Raw genomic sequence first — 27,397 nt, forward strand, 5'->3', positions numbered from 1 at the left:
AAAAACATAACAACGAAATGGTGGACACAAGAAAAAGAATCACAAAAAGTGCAACAAAAAATCATCAAAAGATGCGACTAAAAAACGACAAAAATAAGGAGAGAACAAAAAGAAAAAAAAACAAGAAAGAGCAATAAGACAAAAAATACTATTGAAAAAGGACACAACGAAATGCAATAAAAAAAGGTGAAAAATAAACGCAACTAAAAAAACGCCAAAAAAACATTAAACGGCAATACTTAAGACGTTAAAAAAAGACAAAAATAACACACAAAAAAATACGAAAAATGTCAAAAAAAATGAGGCGACTTAAAAAAATCACGACAAAAAAGAAGCGAGAAAAAGGTGACAAAATACAACTAAAGTATGACAAAAAAATCACTAAAAAGACGCCGAGAAAGAAAGGGTGAAAAAAACACAACAAAATAAGGTGATGAAATCAGCGACTAAAAGAAGATCAAACGACACTGCTAAAAAACGAGATCATAAAAGTGTAATAAAAAAATCAGTAAAAGAAGTTGGCCAATAAAGGCTTAAAATCTCGACGAAAAAAGGCGATTAAAAATTACAAACAACTGAACAACAAAAATTACCAAACGCAACAAAAAATACGACTAAAATAACCCAAAAAAAAGATGAAAAGGTAGTTCTAAAAAATGGCAAGATGGCCAACAAAAACAGGCTGCAAAAAATACAAAAAACCGACTGAAGCTCCACCAAAAATTTGCAAAAAAAATTATAAAAAATGCAAGGAAAAACAACAAAAAAATGAGACTTAAAAAAAACAAAAGACGAGGTTAAAAGAAAAGCTGAAAAGAAAAATAACAAAAAAACGACGGCACAAACGCCTAAAAAAGAAGTAAAAAAAGACGAAAGACCACTAAAATGACAAAAAATGAAAAAACAAGATAGTGAGAAAAATGCGACAAAATAAAGACCACAATGAAAAATGTTGATTAGCGATTTACCACTTTACACTTTTTCGACTCTTTTTCCAAAAATCTATACGTACAAGGTAAAAAATCATGTCAGACTAACGAACCACGATAAATACAGAAAAAATTTCGTTGGCGGCTGTTTTTTGTTCTGTAGATCCTACGATTTTTTAATTGTGCTAGGTAATGATGACGCCGAATTTGGCAACAAAATTAGAAATTGTAATAGAGTCAAATGTATGTCTGTTATCTGCAGCCGCCGTTTAATGTTTTTGTTTTATCGTTGAAACGTGGCCTTTTTCCATTTATCGATTCTTCTATCATATTATATGCGATTCAAATTCAAGGTTTTCAAGAAAAAACTGTCCCTTGGTGTACAAAAACTAGTAAACAATTTAATAAATTCGTTGTATTTGAATATGCATTATGAAAGAATATTAAGCTTGCAGGGATCAAGGACTTGGTTGGTTGCATTTCAAATGTGATTTTTTATTTCCAGTGGCGAATAACAAAAACGCTTCGTTAATCCAAATTTATGCTCGCGTATTTAAATAGTCTAGTAACTAGGTAAGTGATAAGAAGCTATATTTCACTGTTACGCTTTAAGTGGAAAATGTTCATTGTCAAAAAAATTTAAAATAGAAAAATAGTGCGATTCTGCTTGAATTCTAGAATTTTAACAACTGCAAAAGTTATTTATTTTTTTATTTTTAGAGGGACGCACCGTCAGTTAGTTGAACTTTGCCTCTGAATGAATGTATTAATCAAAATTTTATTAATGTTTCTATAACCGTACCAATTTTTTTTTTTCATTTCAATTTCATATACGAACTTATCTGCATTTACAGCGCCCATTATCTCTATTTTACCCATATTTATTTTACGACTATTTGTAATTCAAAACCAAAAGCGTTACAATTCCACGCGTACAACCATTTGGGCCAGCAGTGTGAAGGTTACAACATGAGCACCTTTTGGTTACTGCCGTCACCACCGCAATTCTTTGCCCTCATAACTTCCTACGTGGTTATTCTCATCGTGGGACCATTGCTCATGAAAAAACGTCAACCCTTCGACTTACGGAGCGTCCTCGTGGTCTACAACTGTTCACAAGTGTTCCTCAACGGCGGTCTTATGCTATTAGTAAGTGAATTCGAACCATAGTACGAGAATGAAGGTATCTTTTAGGGTATTCCAGTTGCACATAGAGTGACCATTTTCTGCAACCCCGACCATGACTCCAACAGCCACGAGAACGCCATCATTGCAAAGTTATACCTCAACTACGTCTACCTCAAAATGTACGATCTTCTGGACACCGTACGTCCTCCTTAGTGCCAATTTTTTTTTCGTTTATTAAAAATGCTGCAGGTCTTCTTCATCCTCCGCAAAAAGCACGCCCAGATTAGTTTTCTCCACGTATATCACCACATTATGATTCTCGTGGTTGGTTGGATGGGTACCAAATATTATCCTCCGGCAACGTACCCAGGAGGTCCATGTCTTCTGTTTGGTCTTGTTAACTGCTTCGTTCATATGTTTATGTACTACTACTATTTAAGAAGCGTGACACGAGGTCCCAACTTGAACAGTATGACGTGGAAAAAGTACGTGACTGTACTGCAGCTGGTAAATGACCACGTGCATAAGGGTTCCTTGGATAATTTTGTTTTTTTGAGGTTCAACATTACGTTATGTTATTGCTGACTTGTGTTGCTTTGATGACGGAGGAATGCCCTTATCCGAAGTACATTGTTTTCGCCGCTATGCTAGGCTTTTTTACCATGGTGTACCTTTTTAGTCAATTTTACTGGAAAACTTACATTCGTAGAAAGGACAAACTTGCAAACGGAAAAGCAGTTCATTGATTAACAAACGTACTGTATCTTATTACGTAAATTAATGATGTTAAATCAGCGTATAACACCTACGTTGCATTAAAGACAACATTTTTCACGGTTTTTAGACAATTTTAATACCTTTAGAATCGACATTCTTGGCCCTGAAAACTTAAGTGTAGATACACGTTTTTACGGAATAAATTAGTCTCACTAATAAATATGATGAAAATTTCAGCCTCATTTCTTCAAAAATCAAAATCCTATAATTTTTCCAGAATCGTCCAACGAAATTTTACGATTTTTCAAAAATGTTGATTTTGTGGACAATTTTTTCAAAAACTCAAGTTTTCAGTATTAATTACTTTTTTCGACACCATTCGAAAATTACCCATCGAGATCTTTTTTTGGAGGTTTCGATCTCTGGAAGTTATTTTCAGCCCCATTTCTTCGAAAACTCAGACCATTTTTCCAGAATCAACTCATGAAATATTTAGGATTTTCGAAAAAAGTGTATTTTGAAATCGAATATTTGTAAAATCTATCTCCTAAATTTTTTGCATTTTTAGACAGTTTTTCAATCAAATTTTCAATTCTCTCTTCATATAAAAATTTTGTCGTTTTTTCGACGACTTTCGAAAGTATCCTAACAATATTTTTGGTAGACCTCCAACTCAAAAAAAAATTACTTTCAAAGCAAAGGTTTCTCAAATCTTGTTTCGGGGCTTTAAAGAAGCTATATTTTTTGCATCAACACGTCGAGATCTGTCTCCCAGAATTATTTGTGGATCTTTGGCCAACTTTTTCGAAAACCGAATTTTTCATTACAAATATTTGGCTACTTCAAGATTTTTTTGATAGATTCCGACTTTCACATATTTGTTATCGCCCAATTTTTTCAAAAACTGCTACCACTTTTCTAAAATGTTCAAAATTTTTCAAAATCTACTACCCTTTTTGCCAGAATCATACAATAAAATATGGACTATTGAAAACAATTTTACGAATCACCATGTCGAGATCTATCTTCCAGCATTTTTGTGAATTTTTAGACAACAATCGCCCAAGTACGTTAATTTTTTCAAAAATTACTCCGTTTTTCCAAAATCATGCAAAATTTTTCAAAATCTGCTACCGTTTTTCCAAAACCGTACAATGACAATTTTTAGGACTTCTGAACAAGAATATTTTCAAAACGAATATTTCTAAAATCTTGTTGCAGAAGTATAAATACCCTGTATTTTGCGAATCACCTCGTCGAAATCTATCTTCCAGAATGTCTGAAAGGACGGAAAGGACGAAAAGAACGAAAAGGACAAAAAGGATAAAAATGTTAAAAGGGATAAAAAGGATAAAAAGGACAAAAAGGACAAAAAGGACAAAAAGGACAAAAAGGATAAAAAGTATAAAAAGCACTAAAAGAACGAAAAGGACGAAAAGGACGAAAATGGCAAAAATGACGAAAAGGACGAAAAGGAAATATAGACGAAAAGGACGAAAAGGACGAAAAAAACAAAAAGGACAATAATGATTAAAAGGAAAAAAAAGGATTAAAAAGATGAAAAGGACGAAAAGGACGAAAAGGATCAAAAAGGACGAAAATGACGAAAAGGATCAAAAAGGACGAAAAGGATCAAAAAGGACTAAAAGGATCAAAAATGACGAAAAGGATTAACAAGGACGAAAAAGGACGAATAGGACGCAAAGGACAAAAAGGACGAAAAGAATTTTAATTTTATTTAAGTTACGTTACTGTTCTTATGTTTCATTATATTGAGATCTTTGATTATTTATGCATTTAATTTATTAATTTGTTTTTTCTTTGATTCTGAATTGTTGTCATTGTTTTTATATTCTTTATAATTGTCCTGTAACTGGAATGTGTAGTTCTGTTGGGCAATAAACTTTATTATTATTATTATTAAAAGAACCAAAAAGGACGAACTTGACGAAAACGATCAAAAACGACGAAAAGAACGAAAGGGATTAAAAAGAACGAAAATAACGAAAAGGATCAGAAAGGACGAAAAGAATTAAAAAGAACGAAAAGGATTAAAAACGACGACAAGGTCGACAAGGACAACAAGGACAACAAGGACAACAAGGACGACAAGGACAAAACGGACGAAACGGTCGAAAAGGTCGAAAAGGACGTCAAAGACGAAAAGGATCAAAAAGGACGAAAATGATCAAAAAGGACGAAACGGACGAAGAGGAACAAGAAGGACGAAAAATGACGAAAAGGACGAAAAAGAACGAAAGGGGCGAAAGGGACGAAAAAGGACGAAAAATGACGAAAAAGATGAAAAAGACGCAAAAGGACGAAAAAGACGAAAAGGACCAAAAAGGATAAAAAGGATCAAAAAGCACGAAAATGACGAAAAGGATCAAAAAGCACGAAAATGACGAAAGAGATCAAAAAGGACGAAAAAGGACGAAAGAGATCAAAAAGGACGAAAAAGGACGAAAACGACGAAGAGGCTCAAAAAAGACGAAGGACGAAAAAGGACGAAAAAGGACGAAAAAGGACGAAAAAGGACGAAAAAGGACGAAAAGGACGATAAAGGTGGAAAATGACGAAAAGGATCATAGAGGATGAAAATGACGAATAGGATCAAAAAGGACGAAAAGGATCAAAAATGACGAAAATGACGAAAGGGATCAAAAAGGACTAAAAGGATCAAAAAGGACTAAAAGGATCAAAAAAGACGAGAAGGATCAAAAAGGACGAATAGGATCAAAAAGGACGAAAATGATCAAAAAGGACGAAAATGACGAAGAGGACAAAAAGGACGAAAAAGGACGAAAAGGGCGAAAGGGACGATAAGGACGAAAAATGACGAAAAAAGACGAAAAGGAGGAAAAGGACCAAAAAGGGCCAAAAAGGACGAAAATAACTAAAAGGATCAAAAAGGACGAAAATGACGAAAGGGATCAAAAAGGACGAAAAAGGACGGAAAGGATGAAGAGGCTCAAATAGACGAAAAAGGACGAAAAAGGACGAAAAGGACCAAAAGGATCAAAAAGGACAAAAATGACGAAAAGGATTAACAAGGACGAAAAAGGACGAAAAGGACAAAAAGGACAAGAAGTACGAAAAGAACCAAAAAGGACGAAAATGACGAAAAGGATAAAAAAAGACGAAAAGAACGAAAGGGATTAAAAAGGACGAAAAAGACAAAAAAGATCAAAAAGGCCGAAAAGAATAAAAAGGATCAAAAGGGCCGAAAAGAATTAAAAAGGACGAAAAGGATTAAAACGGACGACAAGGACGACAAGGACATAACGGACGAAACGGTCGAAAAGGACGAAAAGGATCAAAAAGGACTAAAAGGATCAAAAAGGACAAAAATGACGAAAATGATTAACAAAGACGAAAAAGGACGAAAAGAACCAAAAAAGGATTAAAACGGACGACAAGGACGACAAGGACATAACGGACGAAACGGTCGAAAAGGACGAAAAGGATCAAAAAGGACTAAAAGGATCAAAAAGGACAAAAATGACGAAAATGATTAACAAAGACGAAAAAGGACGAAAAGAACCAAAAAGGACGAAAAAGGACGAAACGGACGAAAATGACGAAAAGGACGAAAATGACGAGAAGGACGAAAAGGACGAAAATGACGAGAAGTACGAAAGGGACGAAAAGAACGAAAAAAACGAAAAGAACGAAAAGGACGAACAGGACAAAAAGGATCAAAAAGGACGAAAAGGACGAAAAGGACGAAGAAGGACGAAAAGGATCATAAGGGACGAAAATGACGAATAGGATCAAAAAGGACCAAAAAGATCAACAAGTATCAAAAAGTAACGAAAAGGATCAACAAGGACGAAAATGATGAAAAGGACGAAAAAGATAAAAAGGACGAACAGGATGGAACGGACGAAAAGGTCAAAAATGTTAAAAAGGATAAAAAGGATAAAAAGGAAAAAAGGAAAAAAAAGGATAAAAAGGATAAAAAGGATAAAAAGGATAAAGAGGATAAAAAGGATAAAAGGATAAAAAAGATGAAAAGGATTAAAGTATAAAAAGGATAAAAAGGATCAAAAAGGACGTCAATGACGAAAAGGTCGAAAAGGACGACAAGGACGAAAAGGATAAAAAAAGACGAGAAGGATCAAAAAGGACGAAAATGATCAAAAAGGACGAAAAAGACGAAGAGGAACAAGAAGGACGAAAAATGATGGAAAGGACGAAGAAGGACGAAAGGGGCGAAAGAGACCAAAAAGGACGAAAAATACGAAAAAGACGAAAAAGGACGAAAGAGGCGAAAGGGACGAAAAAGGACGAAAAATTACGAAAAAGAGGAAAAAGGACGAAAAATTACGAAAAAGAGGAAAAAGGACGAAAAGGGCTAAAAGGACCAAAAAGGACAAAAAGGGCCAAAAATGACGAAAATGACGAAAATTATCAAAAAGCACGAAAATGACGAAAAGAATCAAAAAGGACGAAAATGACGAAAGAGATCAAAAAGGACGAAATGGACGGAAAAAGAAGAAAAGGACGAAAAAAGACGAAAAGGATCATAAAAGACGAAAAGGACGAAAAGGATCATAAAGGACGAAAATGACGAATAGGATCTAAAAGGACGAAAAGGATCATAAAGGATGAAAATGACGAATAGGATCAAAAAGGACGAAAATTACGAAAGGGATCAGAAAGGACGAAAAAGGACGGAAAGGACGAAGAGGATCAAAAAGGACCAAAAAGATCAACAAGTATCAAGAAGTAACGAAAAGGATCAACAAGGACGAAAATGATGAAAAGGACGAAAAGGACGAACAGGACGAAAAGGACAAAAAGGATAAAAAGGATAAAAAGGATAAAAAGGATAAAAAGGATAAAAAGGATAAAAAGGATAAAAAGGATAAAAAGGATAAAAAGGATAAAAAGGATAAAAAGGATAAAAAGGATAAAAAGGATAAAAAGGATAAAAAGGATAAAAAGGATAAAAAGGATAAAAAGGATAAAAAGGATAAAAAGGATAAAAAGGATAAAAAGGATAAAAAGGATAAAAAGGATAAAAAGGATAAAAAAGATTACAGTATAAAAAGGATAAAAAGGAAAAAAAAAGATAAAAAGGATAAAAGGATAAAAAGGATCATAAAGGACGAAAAACGACGAAAAGGACGAAGAGGTTCAAAAAAGACGAAAAAGGACGAAAAAGGACGAAAAGGATCATAAGGCACGAAAATGACGAATAGGATCAAAAAGTACGAAAAAGATCAACAAGTATCAAAAAGTAACGAAAAGGATCAACAAGGACGAAAAAGGACGAAACGGACGAAAAGGACGAAAAGTACGAAAAGGACCAAAAGGACGAATAATAAAAAAATATCAATATTTTTTGTAGACTTAACCCCCAGAAATTGTACTTTCGGCATCATTTCTTCGTAAACTTCTACACCATTTTTACAGAGTCAGAATCGCTCATTGAAGTATGGTAATTTTCATAAACGACTAAAAAAATGAATTTCAAACGAATGTTTCTAAAAGCTTGCCCCTGGTCTATAAAGTATAAACACGCTATATTTTTCTAATCAGCACGACCAGCAGATCTATATATTTCCAAGATTTTTTTGTGGAGTTTTAGACAAATTCTCCAAAAAATCAATTTTCTGAAATTTGGTTGTAAGAACTTAAAAAAAATATATAGGTATTCAAAACGATTATTTCAAAAATCTTGCTCCAGGATTATATTTTTCGTATTATCGCGTCGAGATCCATCATCTAAATTTTTTTTTTGGATTTCTAGACAACTTTTTTGAAAACTCAATTGTCAAATACTTCTTTTCCAAAATTTTGACCGTCTTTCGACAACCTGCGAAAATTACCTAAATACTCCTATATTTTTTGGTAGATTGCGACTTTTAGAAGTTGTTTTCGGCATGATATTTCCAAAAACTTCTAATGTTTTTTCAGAAGCGTCCTACGAAATATAAGACTTACGAAAAAATGTTTCTTTTTATTTGACCCTATAAATTTGTCAATTTTTAGAAATTTTTTAAAACAATGAATTTCACACCCAACATTTCTAAAATCTTCCTTCGGGAGCAAAAACACGCTGAAAAACTTATACAATTTTTTCAAAATCGGCCATGAAATGGCAATTGCAAGGACTTTTAAAAAAAGTCGTTTTAAAAATGTTCGTTTCGCACTTTTTTTTTTTTAATAAGCTACACGCTTACGAAAATTTCGATCACCTTCAAAAATTACATAAGAAAGTTTTTTTGTAAATTCTGACCTCCAGAAATGACTTTCGGCCTTTGTTCTGCGAAAACGACCTTAAGATTCAAGGATAAAAATCTCTGAAGAGAAAATGCATTCAAATTAACGTTTTCAGAAAAGGACTTGATCGGAAACGAAAATTTCAATAAGTAAAATCACTGTGTGTATAATTGGTTGCATAACTATATCTGTTTGAGATAATTTATGCATTTAAACGTTTCACTTCACAAAAATCGTTCCAAAAATTCGTAGATAAGCAGAAAATTAATAAAATCGTTATTAAAATCTCAACACAAGTGAGTTTTTTAATATTTTCTATAAAAAAATTGTTAGCTTTAATTTTTTTTTTCTAATAGCATATAGATATTGTTCACACCTTTAAGTTCCGAAGCGAACTAATTTCAACAAAGTACGAAAAACACGAAAAGACAAGAAATCGCACAACATAATAACATAACGATGTTTTAGGGGATTCCATTTTTGTACTTTTGTATTTTAGTACTCATAAAATAACCTTATCACAAGCATCAACCAATGATAAAAATCTAATAATATTAGATATAGTAAACGAAAGTGGATTACGGTTCAAAACTTGCTCTTTAAACCTAAATTGATCTGTATTAGAGTTTGCCCGGCGCACTGGGTCAATGTCACTGGGCGTTGCACAATACCTGCAATACGGCCCTGTCACCTGTCAGTGTCACGCATTCTAGTGGTTTTTACAGCCGCGGTTGGCAGTACAAATCCGGTGCTCACTAGAGTTAGACGAAGGTAAAATTCTCCCAATATTACGCAAGTAATTACGACCCGAGCCCCCTAACCGCCGCCAAACCCACCCCTTCGCCAGCCACACGCCGCCCCCGCGAAAACCCCGCCTCGTCACCCCAAATTTTCCACGTTTTTCCGTTACATAATCCCCCCGTCCGCAGCCTCCTGGTATCGATCCCGCTTTCCCGGCCCGAACCTTCCCAAAGCCGCGTTTTCCACCCGAAAACACCCATCGCTCCCGTCGCAGCCCCATCAGCCCCCTTTTGCGCACATGTTGCCCGGTTTTGGCGTTATTTGGTATTTACGTCCGGGTCCGATTGACGGCAGCCAAAAATCCGATTTAAATTTAGTTTTCACGTGACTGCATTGGAAGTCCGGTGGAAGTTTTGCTCAATTGCGTTGTCTTTGAACGTAATGGTCGCGGAGGCAATCGTGCGCGCAAGGTCGCCCCATTAGAGGAAATTCTAATTTTGAGGTTAGGTTTGTAGAGATGTATCGGGCCAGGGCGCTGGTGAATTACTTCGGGGGCCAAGGACAGTTCGCTGGGTGGCTCCTCACGAAAAATGCAGTGCCGGGGATTAGTTGTGCTTCGACGAGGAACTACAATGTACCTGTTGCTTCCGAGCCTTTCCTCAATGGGAGCTCCAGCCAGTATGTCGAAGATATGTATAATGCGTGGTTGGCGGATCCGGCTAGCGTCCATGCTGTGAGTATCGTCATAAGCTGGTAGTTTAATATGAAACTATCGAAAAGAGGTAAAAAGTTGTGGAAAATTTTTGTTGTAAATACCTTTAGAACAGGCTTGGGAGTGCGTTAATTAATATAAAACGTGGCTTAATGGCCTCGTTTCCGAATTGCGACCATACAGTTAGATGTAGCATGATTAGTTGTAATAATTTACTGTGCACATTTGGAATTCTTGGAAATGAGAGGTTATGTTGTCAGACTACAAATAGACTGACACTTCTAACCGGAAATGTACACTCCGCAACAAACGTATTTTTATACTTTATACAGGCTGTCTCAACGATTCAGTAATACATATAACATTATTTTTGTAAACTTTTAAAAAAATCTACAGCTTCAAAGTTTTTCATTTAAATCATAAAATAATCATAAATTTAAACTTATTAATAAATGGGAAGAAGATGTTAGAAATAGCACTAATTCTGCATTTTAAATTTAACAAACAATATTTTTTATTTTGGTCCTTGTTAATGTTAAAACTTTAAAATTAATAATAGACTTACCTATGTTAATTCCAAGACCATACTCAATTAAAAATTATTTAATTGGAAAATATAAAATAAAATATTTAATAGTTAATACAATAAAGTACGAAGGTAAACTTCATAAACTCGGCATCACAAGAAAGGTTACTTAAAATAGAACTCATTTATTAGAGTTATAATTTACAATTACTTTCAAATGTACAGGAAGGTTACAGATCAAAGTTCGGTTTTTTGCTAATGAAACACCTTATATATTTTTACAGTCCAGAAACATTACGGAAAAGAAAAAATAAACAAAGGTTGAAGGTTATCTCGATAGGACTTCGCTCGCCTTTGAAGTATAGTCGAATAAATTACACACCCTATAATTTTTTTTGTTTGTCTACGACCGAGAAGTTGAAAAATTGAGAAATTTGGAAAACCGAAAGATTGGAAAATTTGATAATCTAAACTTAAAAACTGTAAAACTGTAAAACTGTAAAATTGAAAAGTCAAAAAGTTGAAAAATTGAAAATCGAAATTTTGAAAAATTAAAATTCAAAAAAATGGAAAATCCAAACAGTGAGATTGTTATTATAAATACTGATTAGAAACCGGATAATTGAGAATTCGAAAAATTGTAACAATATAAATCTGAAAATAAAAAAAAATAATGAAATTCGGATTATTGAAAATTAAGAAATCGAGACATCCAAAAATTGTAAAATGTAAAATTGAAAAACAAAATAGTGTACAATTGAAATTTTGAACAATTAAAAATTAAAAATTGGATAATTGTAAACTCGAAAAATTATCAAACTGCAAAAATGAAAATTTTCTAAATTATTAAATTGAAGAATTGAAAAATTGAGAAACTAGAAAATCCGATTTTGAAAAATAAAAAATTGGAAAACCTTTCATTAAAAATTGTACAATTATTGAGAACTCGGAAAAACTATAAAAATATAAAAAACTGAAAAATAGAAAAATTACAAAACTATGAAACTAAAAAATCAAAACTTTGGAAAATGAAAAATAAAAATTTTTTAAAATTACAAATCAAAAAATTCGAAAATGGAAACAGTGAAATTCGGATATTGAAAAATTAAAAGTTAAGAAATTGATTAATAACAACCGAATAATTGAGACATTTAAAAATTGAAAAATCGCATAACGTTTAAAAAGAAAAATTGTCAAATAAATGGAATAATAAAAAAATTGAAAAATTAAAATTGAAATTTTGAACAATTTAGAATTGGATAATTGTAATCTCGAAAATTTATTAAACTAGAAAAATTAAGAAGTTCTAAATTATTATTAAATTGAAAAATCCAAGGGATTCCAAAACCGAAAAATTGTAAACTTGAGAAAATCCTATATTGAAAAATCAAAAATTGTAAAATCTTTGATTAAAAACTGAACAATTGAGAACTCGAAAAACTGTAAACACATAAAACTGAAAAATCGAAATTTTTAAAAATTAAAAATCAAAAAATTCGAAAATAGAAACAGTGAAATTCCGATATTGAAAAATTGAAAATTAAGCAATTGATTTATTAATCAATTGCTTAATTTTTTCAATTTTTATTAAAACCGAATAATTGAGACTTTCAAAAACTGTAAAAATGTCAAATTGCAAAATCAAAAATTGAAAAGTCGGATAACTTTTAAAAACGAAAAATTGTAAAATAAACGGAAAAATAAAAAAATTAAAAATTAAAATTAAAATTTTAAACAATGCAAAATTCTAAAATTAGTAAATTGAAAAATGGAAAGTAGAAAAATTGAAAAGTCTAAGGATTGCAAAACCGAAACATTGAAAAATCAAAAATTGAGAAACTGGTTCATTAAAAACTACTCAAAAAATTGTGAAATAAATTGAAAAATCCAAAAATTGAAAAGTTAAAATCGAAATTTTGAACAATTAAAAATTAAAAATTGGAAAATTGTAGACTCGAAAAATTATTAAACTACAAAAATGAAGAATTTCTAAATTATTAAATTGAAAAATCCAAGGGATCCCAAAACCGAAAAATTGAAAACTTGAGAAACTAGAAAATCCTATATTGAAAAATCAAAAATTGTAAAATCTTTTATTAAAAACTGTACAATTGAGAACTCGAACAACTGTAAAAACTTAAAATTGAATGATAAAGAAATTGCAAAATTATGAAGCTGAGAAATTGTATATTTTAAAATTTACAAGTTGAAAAATCAGGGAAAAGCAAAATACAAAAACCACAAAACTGTGAAATTACAAAATCAAAACCTTGGAAAAATAGAAAATCAAAATTTTTAAAAATTAAGAATCAAAAAATTCGAAAATGGAAACAGTGAAATTCAGACATTGAAAAATTGGAAATTAAGCAATGGATTAATAAAAACCGAATAATTGAGACATTCAAAAATTGTAAAAATATAAAATTGCAAAATCAAAATAGTCTAAAATGGAAAATTGAAAAGTCGGATAACTTTTAATAACGAAAAATTGTAAAATAAACGGAAAAAAATTGAAAAATTAAAACTGAAATTTTGTACAATTAAAAATGGGATACTTGTAAACTCGAAAATTTATTAATCTGCAAAATTGAAAAATCGAACAATTGAAAATTGAAAATTCGAAGGATTTCAAAACCGAAACATTGAAAAATCGAGAAACTGGAAAATCTGATATTAGAAAATCAAAAATTAAGAAACTGATTCATTAAAAACTACTCCAAAATTGGAAAAAAAATTGAAAGATTCAAAAATTGAAAAGTTAAAATCGAAATTTTGAACAATTAAAAATTAAAAATTGAATAATTGTTAACTCGAAAATGGATTAAACTTTAAAATTAGCAAATTGAAAAATGGAAAATAGAAAAATTTAAAAGTCGAAGGATTGCAAAACCGAAACATCGAAAAATCGAGAAACTGGAAAATCTGATACTGGAAAATCAAAAATTGAGAAACTAGAAAATCCTGTATTGAAAAATCAAAAATTGTAAAACCTTTGATTAAAAACTGAACAGTTGAGAACTCGAAAAATTGTAAAAACATAAAACTGAAAAATCAAAAAATTGCGAAATTATGAAGCTGAGAAATTTATATTTTAAAATTGACAAGTTGAAAAATCAGGGAAAAGCAAAATACAAAAACTACAAAACTATGAAATTACAAAATCAAAACTTTGGAAACTAGAAAATCGAAATTTTAAAAATTAAAAATAAAAAAATCCGAAAATGAAAACAGTATTGAAAAATTGAAAATTGAGAAATTGATTAATAAAAACCGAATAATTGAGACATTAAAAATTGTATAAATGTAAAATTGCAAAATCAAAATAGTGTAAAATCCAAACTGAAAAATCGGAAAACCTTTAAAAACGAAAAATTGTAAAATAAACGGAAAAATAAAAAAATTGAAAAATTGAAATTGAAATTTTGAACAATTAAAAATGGTATAATTGTAAACTCGAAAATTTATTAAACTGCAAAATTGAAAAATTTTAAAATTAGTATATTGAAAAGTGGAAAATAGAAAAATTGAAAGTCGCAGGATTGCAAAACGGAAACATTGAAAAATCGAGAAACTGGAACATCTGATATTGGAAAATAAAAAATTGTGAAACTAATTCATTAAAAATTACTCGAAAAATTGGAAATTAAATTGAAAGATCCAAAATTTGAAAAATTAAAATCGAAATTTTGAACAATTAGAAATTAAAAATTGGATAATTGTAAACTCGAAAAATTATTACACAAGAAAAGTGAAGAATTTCTAAATTATTAAATTGAAAAATCGAAGGGATTCCAAAACCGAAAAATTGAAAAACTAGAAAATCCTATATTGAAAAATCAACAATTGAAAAATCTTTCATTAAAAACTGAACAATTGAGAACTCGGTAAAATCTAAAAATATAAAACTGAAAACTCAAAAACTGTAAAACTGTAAAATTGAAAAGTCAAAAAGTTGAAAAATTGAAAATCCAAACAGTGAAATTGGGATTAAAGAAAAAAATACGAAACAATATACAATTGCAAAATTGATTAATTAAAAAACGGATAAATCTGAAAATAAAAAAAAAATGCAAAATTACGAACTTGCAAAATAAAAAATTGAAAATAGAAAAATAACCAAATGTAAAAATCGAAAAGCCAAAAAATTCGAACGTCGAAACAATGAAATTCGGACTATTGAAAATTGAGTAGGAATTGAGACATCCAAAAATTGTAAAATGTAAAATTGAAAAACAAAATAGTGTAAAATCCAAACTGAAAATCGGATAAACTTTAAAAACGAAAAATTGTAAAATAAACGGAAAAATAAAAAAATTGAAAAATCGAACAATTGAAAAATCGGGAAACTTCAAAATCTGGTATTGGAAAATCAAAAATTGAGAAACTGATTAATTAAAAACTACTCGGAAAATTGGAAAATAAATTGAAAGATCCAAAAATTGGAAAGTTAAAATCGAAATTTTGAACAATCAAAAATTAAAAATTGGATAATTGTAAACTCGAAAAATTATTAAACTGTAAAAATGAAAAATTCCTAAATTATTAAATAGAAAAATTGAGAAACTAGAAAATCCGATATTGAAAAATTAAATATAGTAAAGCCTTTCATTAAAAATTGTACAATTATAGAGAACTCGAAAAAGTATAAAAATATATAACTGAAAAATAGAAAAATTACAAAACTATGAAAAAATCAAAACCTCGGAAAATAAAAATAAAAATTTGTAAAAATTACAAATCAAAAAATTAGAAAATGGAAACAGTGAAATTCGAATATTAAAAATTAAAAATTAAAAAATTGATTAATAACCGAATAATTGAGACATTCAAAAATTGAAAAATCGGATAACCTTTAAAAAGAAAAATTGCCAAATAAGTGGAAAAATCAAAAAATTAATTGCAAAATTATGAAGCTGAGAAATTGTGTATTTTAAAATTTATAAGTTGAAAAATCAGGGAAAAGCAAAATACAAAAACTACAAAACAAGGAAATTAAAAAATCTAAACCGTGGAAAATAGAGACCTTAAAAAATTGTAAAAATGTAAAATTGCAAAATCAAAATTTGAAAAGTCGGATAACTTTAAAAAACGAAAAATTGTAAAATAAACGGAAAAAAATTGAAAAATTATTATTGAAATTTTGAACAATTAAGAATTGGATAATTGTAGTCTCGAAAATTTATTAAACTGTATAATTGTAAAATTTTAAAATTAGTAAATCGAAAAATGGAAAATAGAAAAATTGAAAAGTCGAAGGATTGCAAAACCGAAACATTGAAAAATCGGGAAACTGGAAAATCTGATATTGGAAAATCAAAAATTGAGAAACTGATTCATTAAAAACACTCGAAATTTTGAAAAATTAAAAATTGGGTAATTGTAAACTCGAAAAATTAGAAAAACTTGAAAATAAAAACCGAATAATTGAGACACCAAAAAATTGTAAAAATGTAAAATTGAAAAATCAAAATAATCTAATAATCGAAAATTGAAAAATTGGATACTTTTAAAAACGAAAAATTGTAAAATTATTAAACTGTAAAATCAAAAAATTGACGAATTGTAAAATCACAAAACTGTTAAATGTGATAATTGTAAATTCTAAAAGTATTAAAATGCAAAAATAACAAAATTGAAAGATCGAAAAATACTAAATTATGAAATTAAAAATCAAAAATTTGCAAAATTGGAAATCGAAATTTTGAAAGATTAAAAATCAAAAAATTCGAAAATCGAAACAGTGAAATTTGGTTAACTGACAAATTGAAAATTGACGAATTGATTAATAAAAACCGAATAACTGAGATATCTAAAAAATGTAAAATTGAAAAATCACAATAGTGCAAAATCCAAAATTGAAAAATCGGATAACTTTTAAAAACGAAAAGTTGTAAAATAAAGTGAAAATGTAAAAATTGCAAAAATTAAATATTTGGAAATTATTCAATTGAAAAATCGAACAGTTGAGAAAATGGAAAATAAAAAATTGGAAGAATCTAAATCGAAATATTCCAAAACCGAAAAATTGAAAAATTAAAATTGAAATTTTGAAAAATTTAAATTCAAAAATTTGAAATTTTCTAAAATTATAAAATTGAAAAATCGAACAATGATAAAGCGTAAAATTGAAATATCATTCAGATAAAAGAGATAAAAAATCTGATAACTATAAAATCAAAAATTGAAAAATGAAAAATCGAAACCTTAAAAATAGAAAAACTGGAAAATTTGATAACAGAAAAATGGATTCATTAAAACATGGAGAAACCTAGAAATTGTAAAAATATAAAACTGAAAAATCATTTAACTTACAGGGGTTTCGAAAAATCTGCGTATGTTATATTTATGTTCAAAAACGGTAAAAAAATAATGGAAGCAATGGCTTTTCAAAGACACACAAAAAGTAGCATCCAAGTGTATACTGCGGTAGATTATCTCATGTTTTTTTATACACATTGCAGGTTTGAGGTGCAAGATAAAATTTTAAAAGTCATGTATATATTTCCAAGTAAGTAAATCAAGTACGACATCGGTGATAACTCCGAGACATTTTTATTGTCCTTTCTTATTTTTTGCCACAACTGTAATAAAACACGTCGGTAATTATCAAAATTTACCTCGTTTTACAGAATACCGATCGTCAATTTTTGAAAAAAAAAAAAAAAGTTCGACAATCGACTAAATATCAATATCATAGCATGACGAACGTGACTGTGACGCAGATCGAAGCGAAGTGAGTCATGCTATGCAATATTTGGCAAAACAACATTTCCTTACCGGATAAAAATAAACAGCAATTGTAATACGTATTTATAAACAAAACAATAATTTTACGAGCTAGATTTTTCAAGTTTAACTACTTAATTGGATAAATTACAAACGAAAAGAAAAAAACAATTTTCAATGCGAGTAAAGTAAATTTTCCATTCAGTGACGATTTCTAGGGAGATCTGCTACTTTTCGAGAGAAAATCTGAATGTTTAATTCAAGTTATTTATACCTGACTTTTGTTAATAAATCATTAAGTTTTCACACTCATGCTAAATCATAAATCTTTTATTACTACAAGAATTTAATCGCATAAATTGGTAAAATAATCTCTATGATTTATGGATCGTACATTAGGAAAGACAGGCGATGGATCCCGAATGTTAAATATCGTTGCGTACGTAAAAAAATTTCTAAATTTTTAAAGCTATAAGCATCAGATATTTTTGGCACAAAATATATCAAAGGGTATTAATTAAAAAAAGACAAACGACAATTAAATGGTACAAACAGTAATTGTATGTTATTAGTGCTTCCTTTTTTTAGAGTTGTTGCATAAAAAGATAAAAAAGGATGCATATAATTGATCCCACGTGTGCGACTGAAACGGTTGCACACAAAACGTTTATTGTACATAATTATCCGTGAGTCGTCAATTTTATTCTTGCGTTGGTAACTCGACAAATCCAGCTTGTGGCGGTTTTCTTTTAATTGTCAAAATTTTTTTAAGTTCTTTGGTTCTGGAATCTCTCTTTTATGGAAAGAATGAAGTATTTGTTTTGTTCATCTTGTTTCAATGGTGTAAATGTGAACTGTAGTTTTTCCTATTTTCATTATTCAAACTAATTACAAAGACCATGGAATCGTAATTTCTTTTCTCGGACACGTAGTGTTAAAACTATTATCGCTACGTTTGCGCTATGTTAATTAGTTCTAATCTACTTACCGTGTAATTTTTTCTAGTTCATTGTAGTAAAATGTAAAACGACGATAAGATTATAAATTTAAAGTTCAACGTTTTAATTGCCGAAAACTGTTATTTTAATTACTTGTCTTTCATTGTGCTTAATTTCATGTATTCTTAACGTACTTACTACTACCTGTATAATTAATTAATTATAGCCGAATACTGCTCACTCGATTGAGCACGCTTTTTAATGAAGTTTCTGATTTTTTATGTCGAAGGTTGCTGCAATCGTCGAGCATAAAATCAACCTGACTATTTCAGCGATCATGTTAAATCGTACAAGGTTGTAAAAAAAATCAATGTTTTGGGAATCCAAATCCAAATTCCATCAATTTTTCGGTACGATATTAGAATTTTTCGTTTTTTCATTTTCAGTTTTTCAAATTTTCGATTTTTCAGATTTTCGTTCTTGATTTTTGTTTTTCATATTCTCGATTTTTTGATTTTCATTTTCTCGATTTCATGGACACAAGAGGTTGGCGCAGCTGAGTTTAGATTTTCTAAATAGTCTTATTTTCAGTCTTATCGTGACAAGTACTAGCCCCGCCCACCCACCCTCTATTTTCTTACAGGGTATGTGATCTGCCAAAATTAGTTTTATCTTAGCATGCACTAGGCCCGCCCACCCGCCCTCTATCTTGTTAGAGGGTATGTGATTTGCCAAAATCAGTCTTATGAGGCAAGTACAACAAAAAATTAAAAATTGAAAAATTACAAATCGAAAAATTGAAAAATCGAAAAACTGAGAAATTAAAAATCGAAAATTCTAAAAATTGCAAATGGAAAAATTGAGTAAACGAGAAACTGAGGAAATTAAAATTGAAACAACAAAAAAATCGGATAAGTGAAAAAATAACGAAAATAAAAAACCGAAAAATTTAAAAATAAAAAAATTGAAAAAATCAAACATTGGAAAATTGAAAAAATTATACTTGAAAACTCCAAAAGATGCAAACCGAAACACTGAAGAAAAAAAAATGAAAAATTGAAGAATTGAAAAATTCAATCTTATTGTGACAAGTACTAGCCCCGCCCACCCACCCTCTATTTTCTTACAGGGTATGTGATTTGCCAAAATTAGTTTTATCTTAGTATGTATTAGGCCCGCCCACCCGCCCTCTATCTTTTTAGATGGTATGTGATTTGCCAAAATCAGTCTTATGACGCAAGTGTTAACAAAAAAATTAAAAATTAAAAAATTACAAATCGAAAAATTGAAAAATCCAAAAAATGAGAAATTAAAAATCGAAAACTCTAAAAATCGCAAATCGAAAAATTGAGTAAACGAGAAACTGAGGAAATTAAAATTGAAAAAACTAAAAAATCGAACACTGAAAAATCGAATAAGCAAAAAATAACGAAAGTAAAAAATTGAAAAATTTAAAAATATAAAAATTGACAAAAATCAAAAGTTGAAAAATTGAAAATTTTAAACTTGAAAACTCCAAAACGTGCAAATCCAAAAACTGAAAAAAAAATGAAAAATTGAAGAATTGAAAAGTTCAATCTTATCGTGACAAGTACTAGCCCCGCCCACCCACCCTTTATTTTCTTACAGGGTATGTGATTTGCCAAAATTAGTTTTATCTTAGTATGTATTAGGCCCGCCCACCCGCCCTCTATCTTTTTAGATGGTATGTGATTTGCCAAAATCAGTCTTATGACGCAAGTGTTAACAAAAAAATTAAAAATTAAAAAATTACAAATCGAAAAATTGAAAAATCCAAAAAATGAGAAATTAAAAATCGAAAACTCTAAAAATCGCAAATCGAAAAATTGAGTAAACGAGAAACTGAGGAAATTAAAATTGAAAAAACTAAAAAATCGAACACTGAAAAATCGAATAAGTGAAGAAAATAACCAAAATAAAAAAGCGAAAACTTTAAAAATATAAAAATTGAAAAAAATCAAAAGTTGGAAAATTGAAAATTTTATACTTGAAAACTCCAAAAGATGCAAATCGAAAAACCGAAGAAAAAAAATGAAAAATTGAATTGAAAATTTCAATCTTATCGTGACAAGTACTAGCCCCGCCCACCCACCCTCTATTTTCTTACAGGGTATGTGATCTGCCAAAATTAGTTTTATCTTGGCATGTACTAGACCCGCGTACTCGCCCTCTATCTTTTTAGAGGGTATGTGATTTGCCAAAATCAGTCTTATGAGGCAAGTACTAACAAAAAATAAAAAACTGAAAAATTACAACTCGGAAAATTGAAAAATCCAAAAAGTGAACAATTAAAACTCGAAAACTCTAAGAATTACAAATGGAAAAATGGAGTAAACGAGAAACTGAAGAAACTAAAATTGAGAAAACAAAAAAATTGAACATTGAAAAATCTAATAAGTGAAAAAATAACGGAAATACTATTATTAAAAATATAAAAATTGAAAGAAATCAAACGTTGAAAAATTGAAAATTTTACACTTGAAAACTCCAAAAGATGCAAATCGAAAAACTGAAAAAAATGAAAAATTGAAGAATTGAAAATTTCAATCTTATCGTGACAAGTACTAGCCCCGCCCACCCACCCTCTATTTTCTTACAGGGTATGTGATTTGCCAAAATTAGTTTTATCTTAGCATGTACTAGACCCGCCCACCCGCCCTCTACCTTTTTAGAGGGTATGTGATTTGCCAAAATCAGTCGTATGAGGCAAGTACTAACAAAACAATTAAAAATTGAGATATTACAAATCGAAAAATTGAAAAATCCAAAAAATGAGAAATTAAAAATTGAAAACTCTAAAAATTGCAAATGGAAAAATTGAGTAAACGAGAAACTGAGGAAATTAAAATTAAAAAAACAAAAAAATCGAACACTGAAAAATCGAATAAGCGAAAAAATACGAAAATAAAAAACCGAAAAATTTAAAAATATAAAAATTGAAAAATTCAAAACTTGGAAAATTGAAAATTTTATACTTGAAAACTCCAAAAGATGGAAATCGAAAAACTGAAGAAAAAAAAAGAAAAATTGAAGAATTGAAAAATTCATTCTTATCGTGACATCTACTAGCCCCGCCCACCCACCCTCTATTTTCTTACAGGGTATGTGATTTGCCAAAATTAGTTTTATCTTAGTATGTATTAGGCCCGTCCACCCGCCCTCTATTTTTTTAGATGGTATGTGGTTTGCCCAAATCAGTCTTATGACGCAAGTACTAACAAAAAAATTAAAAATTGAAAACTCTATAAATTGCAAATGGAAAAATTGATTAAACGAGAAGCTGAGGAAATTAAAATTGAAAAAACAGAAAAATCGAACACTGAAAAATCGAATAAGTGAAGAAATGGCGAAAATAAAAAACCGAAAAATTTAAAGATATAAAAATTGAAAAAAATCAAAAGTTGGTAAATTGAAAATTTTAAACTTGAAAACTCCAAAAGTTGCAAATCGAAAAACTGAATAAAAAAAATAAAAATTGAAGAATTGAAAAATTCAATCTTATCGTGACAAGTACTAGCCCCGCCCACCCACCCTCTATTTTCTTACAGGGTATGTGATCTGCCAAAATTATTTTTATCGTAGCATGTACTAGGCCCGCCCACCCGCCCTCTATCTTTTTAGAACGTACGTGATTTGCCAAAATCAGTCTTATGAGGCAAGTACTAACAAAAAAATTAAAAATTGAGATATTACAAATCGAAAAATTGAAAAATCCAAAAAATGAGAAATTAAAAATCGAAAACTCTAAGAATTATTGCAAATGGAAAAATTGAGTAAACGAGCAACAGGAAATTAAAATTGAAAAAACAAAAAAATCGAAGACTGAAAAATCGAATAAGTGAAAAAATAACGAAAATAGAAAACCGAAAAATTTAAAAATAGAAAAATTGAAAAAAATCAAAAGTTGGAAAATTGAAAATTTTAAACTTGAAAACTCCAAAAGATGCAAATTGAAAAACTGAAGACAAAAAAATGAAAAATTGATGAATTGAAAAATTGAAGCAAAAATCGAGGCGAGGGAAGTTTAATAGAGGCAAAATCAGCCTTAGCAAGTACTAGCGCCGCCCCCCGGCCCCTAGTTTCTTAGAGGAAATGTTATTTACCAAAATAAGACTTATCTTAACAAGTACTACTCTCTGAGAAAATAAAGGGCGGGTGGGCGGGGCTAGTACTTGCTAACATAAATCTTATTTTGGCAAATGACATATCCTCTGAAAAAATAGGGGGCGGGTGGGCGGGCCTAGTACTTGTTAAGATGAAACTGATTTTGTCGCTATTAATCTTGTAAAAACATTTTATTTAAGTAATAATGTATTTATTAAAATCAAAATATCCTACCCTAAATTAATTATTAGCATCCCAATTGAATTTTATACAAGTTGTCCGGAAGAATGAATGAATGCTATTGTGTCGATTATGATGTTAGAAACTGGTAGATTTGGGGTTATATAATTGTTGTTTTCGTTCATGGACTGGCAATATGTTTGGCTAATACTTATTAAATAGCTTACTCTCAGAAATTTCTAGATGAACCTAGAAACCATTTTTTAATCTTAATATATCCACGAATTATACTTTATTGAAGGAAGTATTTAGATAACTTAAGCCCCCCACATTACTTAGATACATAGTGACGTGAACACTTGCTGCGTACTACGTAATTTTCCACCTTTTATAATATGCCAAATTTAATTTTTTTTTTTTGTGTTCTAGTCATGGGACTCCTTCTTCCGCAACTCCGCCGCCGGCGGTGTCGGCTACCAATCCCCCCCATCCCTAGCCCCCCTCGGCAAGAACGAAGTCCTGGCAACGTCCTTCCTTCCGGCCTTGGCTGGAGCGACCGGCGGTGGCCACGTCAGCGAAAAGGTGATCGATGATCACTTGGCAGTCCAAGCGATCATCAGGAGTTACCAGGTAACAGGACTAGCTTCGGACATTGTTGCATAGTTATTACCGAATTATTTTTTCGAACGGAGGGAGAATCGCGTGCCAATGGAGCAACAACATGCCATCCATCGCGAAAACAAAACGCTTCCTTCCTTGGCACGCGTCCAGGCCATCTCGGGCTATTTTCAGCTTGTATTTTTTATTTTCGTTTGTTTTCGATTGGCAAGATGATCGTTGCTTTATTAAAAGTGATGAAGGTGTTGCGGATGGCTGGTGTTCAACTTAACGTCAAACTTGACTTTTATCGGACTGCATAAAATGAGCACCACCCATCCGCCTTTTCCTCCGGGTGAACCTTAACAAACCATAGAAATACACTGATTGGTATAAAAATGACACTTTTAATATGCCACCATCAGGCGCGCGGCCATTTGGTAGCTCAGCTGGATCCATTGGGTATCATGTATGGCGATCGTACAACGACAATTACCGATAGAAAGGGCTCTCCACCTGATGAAATAACGCGTCAGCATAAACTAGGTACGACCCAAAACCTCTTAAAGTTGTATCTTTGATCTTCTCGATGTGAGGCTGACGCCTCGTAATTTTCAAAAAAGAGGGTCGTAACAGTTTGAAACATGAACTATCGTAACCAGAATAACACGCTTTATTTGTGCTTCTGCTTTTTTTGTGTGTTTGTGTGTCGGTGTAGGGTTAACTTCGCCTCTTGCCTGTCACTAATAATTGTATTAAAGGCAAGTAGATGGTCAGAGTGGTACTATAGAGAAAAGTTGAGTCGGCTATCGAAAATCGGAGTCACTTTTTTTCGTTGGGATGATTTTTGTGCTTGAACTTTAGACGCGATTATCAGGTTTTATGTAAATGTGTTTTTAGACTCGAGTTTTGATAAAGTGAGTTTGGTGTATGCATTTGGGTTTATCTTTATTTACTGCGGCGTAGTTAATTTGTGACGTTTGATTATGTTGTCTTTAGGTGCTGATGAGCGACGTCGTTGATAAGTGGGTTATTAAAATGTCAAGGTTAATTGGGTTTGTTTATTTTTTTATTAGGGGAACTTTTTTCGGTGTTTTCGTTTTTATCGACGAAAGAAGTGTTTATGCTTTGATTTAATTGCTTGGAGAACAAAATTTCGAAAAGGAGTTGTGTTTACGTAATTTTAGTGGGGAACATTTCGGTGTTGTATATCATTAAATTTGATTTTTTTAATTTGGACGTTGTGTAACACTGGCCGACAAAATGAAATTGAAAACATGTAACAAAAATTAACTAAAACTTCATGAACTTCGAAATAATCAAACACTAATAAAATTAGATTATTTTGAGTTAATTGGAAAAGTTAATGTTATTGGAAAGAATTTGGAAGCAGCAAAAATATTGGAAGAAAATTTTGACATAGAAAAGCTCACCATGAATAAAACATTCATCACAATTTAGAAGGGGTGGGTGGGCGGGGCTTGTATTTTGTCCATTTTTTTTCTTAATGTACGACGTCTTTTCCCAACAAGAAATTGAAAACATGTTTAACTATCCTACCTAACCCACCCGCTCCAATTTCAATTGTAATGGATTTCATATGGTAATTTCTTATAGAGAAATGAGGATTTTACAACTAAACTCCGCCCTTCAGCTCACGATGAATAAAACATCGCAATTGAGAAGGAGTGGGTGGGCGGGGCTTGTATTTTGTCCATTTTTTCTTAATATACCAAGTCTTCTTTTCCCAATGAGACATTTCAAACATGTTTAGTTTTCCCGTTGTTGAAAGAAAACTCTATATATATAAAAAACAATGATTAAGCCCCACCGACCCACCCCAATCTCAATTGTGATGAATTTCATCTGTTAATTTCTTGTAGAGAAATGAGGATTTTGCAACTAAACCCCGCCCTTCAGCTCACGATAAATACAACATTCGTCACAATTGAGAAGGTGGGCGGGGCTTTTATTTTGCCCATTTTTTTCTTAAGTCTCCTTTTCCCAAGAAAAAACTGAAAACATGTTTAGCTTTTCTGTCGTTGAAAGAAAACTGTACATATGTTAAAGAAAAACAAAGATTAAGCCCCACCCACCCGCCCCAATCTCAATTGTGCTAAATTTCATATGGCAATTTCTTGTAGAAAAATGAGGATTTTGCAACTAAACCCCGCCCTTCAACTCACGATGAATATAACATTCGTCGCAATTGAGAAGGGGTGGGTGGGCGGGGCTTGTATTTTGTCCCTTTTTTTCTTAATATACCAAGCCTTGTTTTCCCAAAAAGAAACTGAAAACATGTTTAGCTTTCCCGTTGTTGAAAGAAAACTCCATATATTAAAAAAAAAACAAAGATTAAGCCCCACCCACCCACCCCAATCTCAATTGTGATGAATTTCATATGTTCATTTCTTGTAGAGAAATGAGGATTTTGCAGCTACTAAACTCCGCCCTTTAGCTCACGATGTATATAACATTCATCACAATTGAGAAGGGGTGGGTGGGCGGGGCTTCTATTTTGTCCATTTTTTTCTTAATGTACCAGGTCGTCTTTTCCCAAAGAGAAACTGAAAACATCGTTAGCTTTCCCGTTGTTGAAAGAAAACTCAATATATTAAAAAAAAAAACAAAGATTAAGCCCCACCCACCCGCCCCAATCTCAATTGTGATGAATTTCATATGTTAATTTCTTGTAGAGAAATGAGGATTTTGCAAACTAAACTCCGCCCTTTAGCTTACGATGAATAAAACATTCGTCACAATTGAGAAGGGGTGGGTGGGCGGGGCTTGTATTTTGTCCATTTTTTCTTAATGTAAGAAGTCTTTTTTTCCCAAGAAGAAACTGAAAACATGGTTAACTATCCTATTGTTGAAAGAAAACTCTGTGTATTAAATACAAACAAAGATTAAGCCCCACCCACCCACCCCAATCTCAATTGTGATCAATTTTATATGTTAATTTCTTGTGGAGAAATGAGGATTTTGCAACTAAAGTCCGCCTTCAGCTCACGATGAATAAAAAATTCATCACAATTGAGAAGGGGTGGGTGAGCGGGGCTTGTATTTTGTCCATTTTTTTCTTAATGTACAAACTCTTTTCCCAACAAGAAATTGAAAATATGTTTAACTATTCTGTTATTGAAAGAAAACTATATATTAAGAAAAAAAAAACAAAGATTAAGCCCCACCCACCCGCCCCAGTCTCACTTGTGATGAACTTCATATGGTAATTTCTTGTAGAGAAATGAAGATTTTGCAACTAATCTCCACCCTTCAGCTCACGATGAATAAAACATTCATCACAATTGAGAAGGGGTGGGTGGGCGGGGCTTGTATTTTGTCCATTTTTTTCTTAATATACCAAGTCTTCTTTTCCCCAAAAGAAACTGAAAACATGATTAACTATCCTGTTATTGAAAGAAAACTATATACATAAAAAAAAAGATTAAGCTCCACCCACCCGCCCCATTCTCAATTGTGATGAATTTCATATGTTCATTTCTTGCATTTTGTCCATTTTTTTCTTAATATGCCAAGTCTTTTCCCAAAAAGAAACTGAAAACATTGTTAACTTTTCTGTTGTCGAAAAAAAAACGGTATATATTAAAAAAGAAAAACAAAAATTAAGGCCCACCCACCCGCCCCGATCTCAATTGTGATGAATTTCTTATGGTAATTTCTTGTAGAGAAATAAGGATTTTGCAATTAAATTCCGCCCTTCAGCTCACGATGAATAAAACATTCGTCACAATTGAGAAGGGGCGGGTGGGCGGGGCTTGTATTTTGTCCATTTTTTCGTAATATGCCAAGTCTTCTTTTCCTAAAAAGAAACTGAAAACATGTTTAG

The 27,397-nt window shown here is 31.1% G+C and overlaps 2 protein-coding genes across 8 annotated transcripts in view; both read left to right on the forward strand.

The window, feature by feature from the left end:
- Nucleotides 1–1,437: 1,437 nt before the first annotated feature.
- LOC135130992 (very long chain fatty acid elongase 4-like) lies at nt 1,438–3,008 on the forward strand. 2 transcript variants are annotated; one of them, XM_064058486.1, is made up of 5 exons: nt 1,438–1,502; nt 1,846–2,078; nt 2,124–2,255; nt 2,307–2,564; nt 2,615–3,008. In XM_064058486.1, exons 2-5 carry the CDS (start codon nt 1,899–1,901, stop codon nt 2,801–2,803), a joined length of 759 nt encoding a protein of 252 aa, XP_063914556.1. In that variant the 5' UTR covers nt 1,438–1,502; nt 1,846–1,898; the 3' UTR covers nt 2,804–3,008. The 2 variants fall into 2 exon arrangements, with proteins under 2 accessions (XP_063914556.1, XP_063914555.1); XM_064058485.1 differs by having other exon boundaries at nt 1,446–1,502; nt 1,650–2,078.
- Nucleotides 3,009–9,579: 6,571 nt separating this feature from the next.
- The window catches only part of LOC135131118 (2-oxoglutarate dehydrogenase complex component E1-like), a 43,024-nt gene continuing 25,206 nt past the window's right edge, over nt 9,580–27,397 (forward strand). Inside the window, exons 1-4 of one of the 6 annotated variants that reach the window (XM_064058665.1) lie at nt 9,652–9,776; nt 10,254–10,479; nt 23,383–23,583; nt 23,976–24,096. In XM_064058665.1, the coding sequence (XP_063914735.1) occupies nt 10,264–10,479; nt 23,383–23,583; nt 23,976–24,096 (538 nt within the window). In that variant the 5' untranslated portion in view covers nt 9,652–9,776; nt 10,254–10,263. Of the gene's footprint in view, nt 9,777–10,253; nt 10,480–23,382; nt 23,584–23,975; nt 24,097–27,397 lie in introns of all 6 variants that reach the window. The other 5 variants (XM_064058668.1, XM_064058666.1, XM_064058664.1 and 2 more) reach the window with 5 other exon arrangements.

This window comes from Zophobas morio, unplaced genomic scaffold, assembly GCF_036711695.1.
Source record: "Zophobas morio isolate AGI-343-1 ecotype UQ-CSIRO unplaced genomic scaffold, CSIRO_AGI_Zmor_V1 ptg000018l, whole genome shotgun sequence".
Lineage (NCBI taxonomy): Eukaryota > Metazoa > Arthropoda > Insecta > Coleoptera > Tenebrionidae > Zophobas > Zophobas morio.

Coding starts and splice junctions, on each gene's coding strand:
- LOC135130992 (XM_064058486.1), top strand. CDS start 1,899: ATGAGCACCTTTTGGTTACTGCCGTCACCACCGCAATTCTTTGCCCTC. Junction 2,079..2,123: donor ACGGCGGTCTTATGCTATTA/GTAAGTGAATTC, acceptor GGTATCTTTTAG/GGTATTCCAGTTGCACATAG. Junction 2,565..2,614: donor ACGTGACTGTACTGCAGCTG/GTAAATGACCAC, acceptor TGTTTTTTTGAG/GTTCAACATTACGTTATGTT.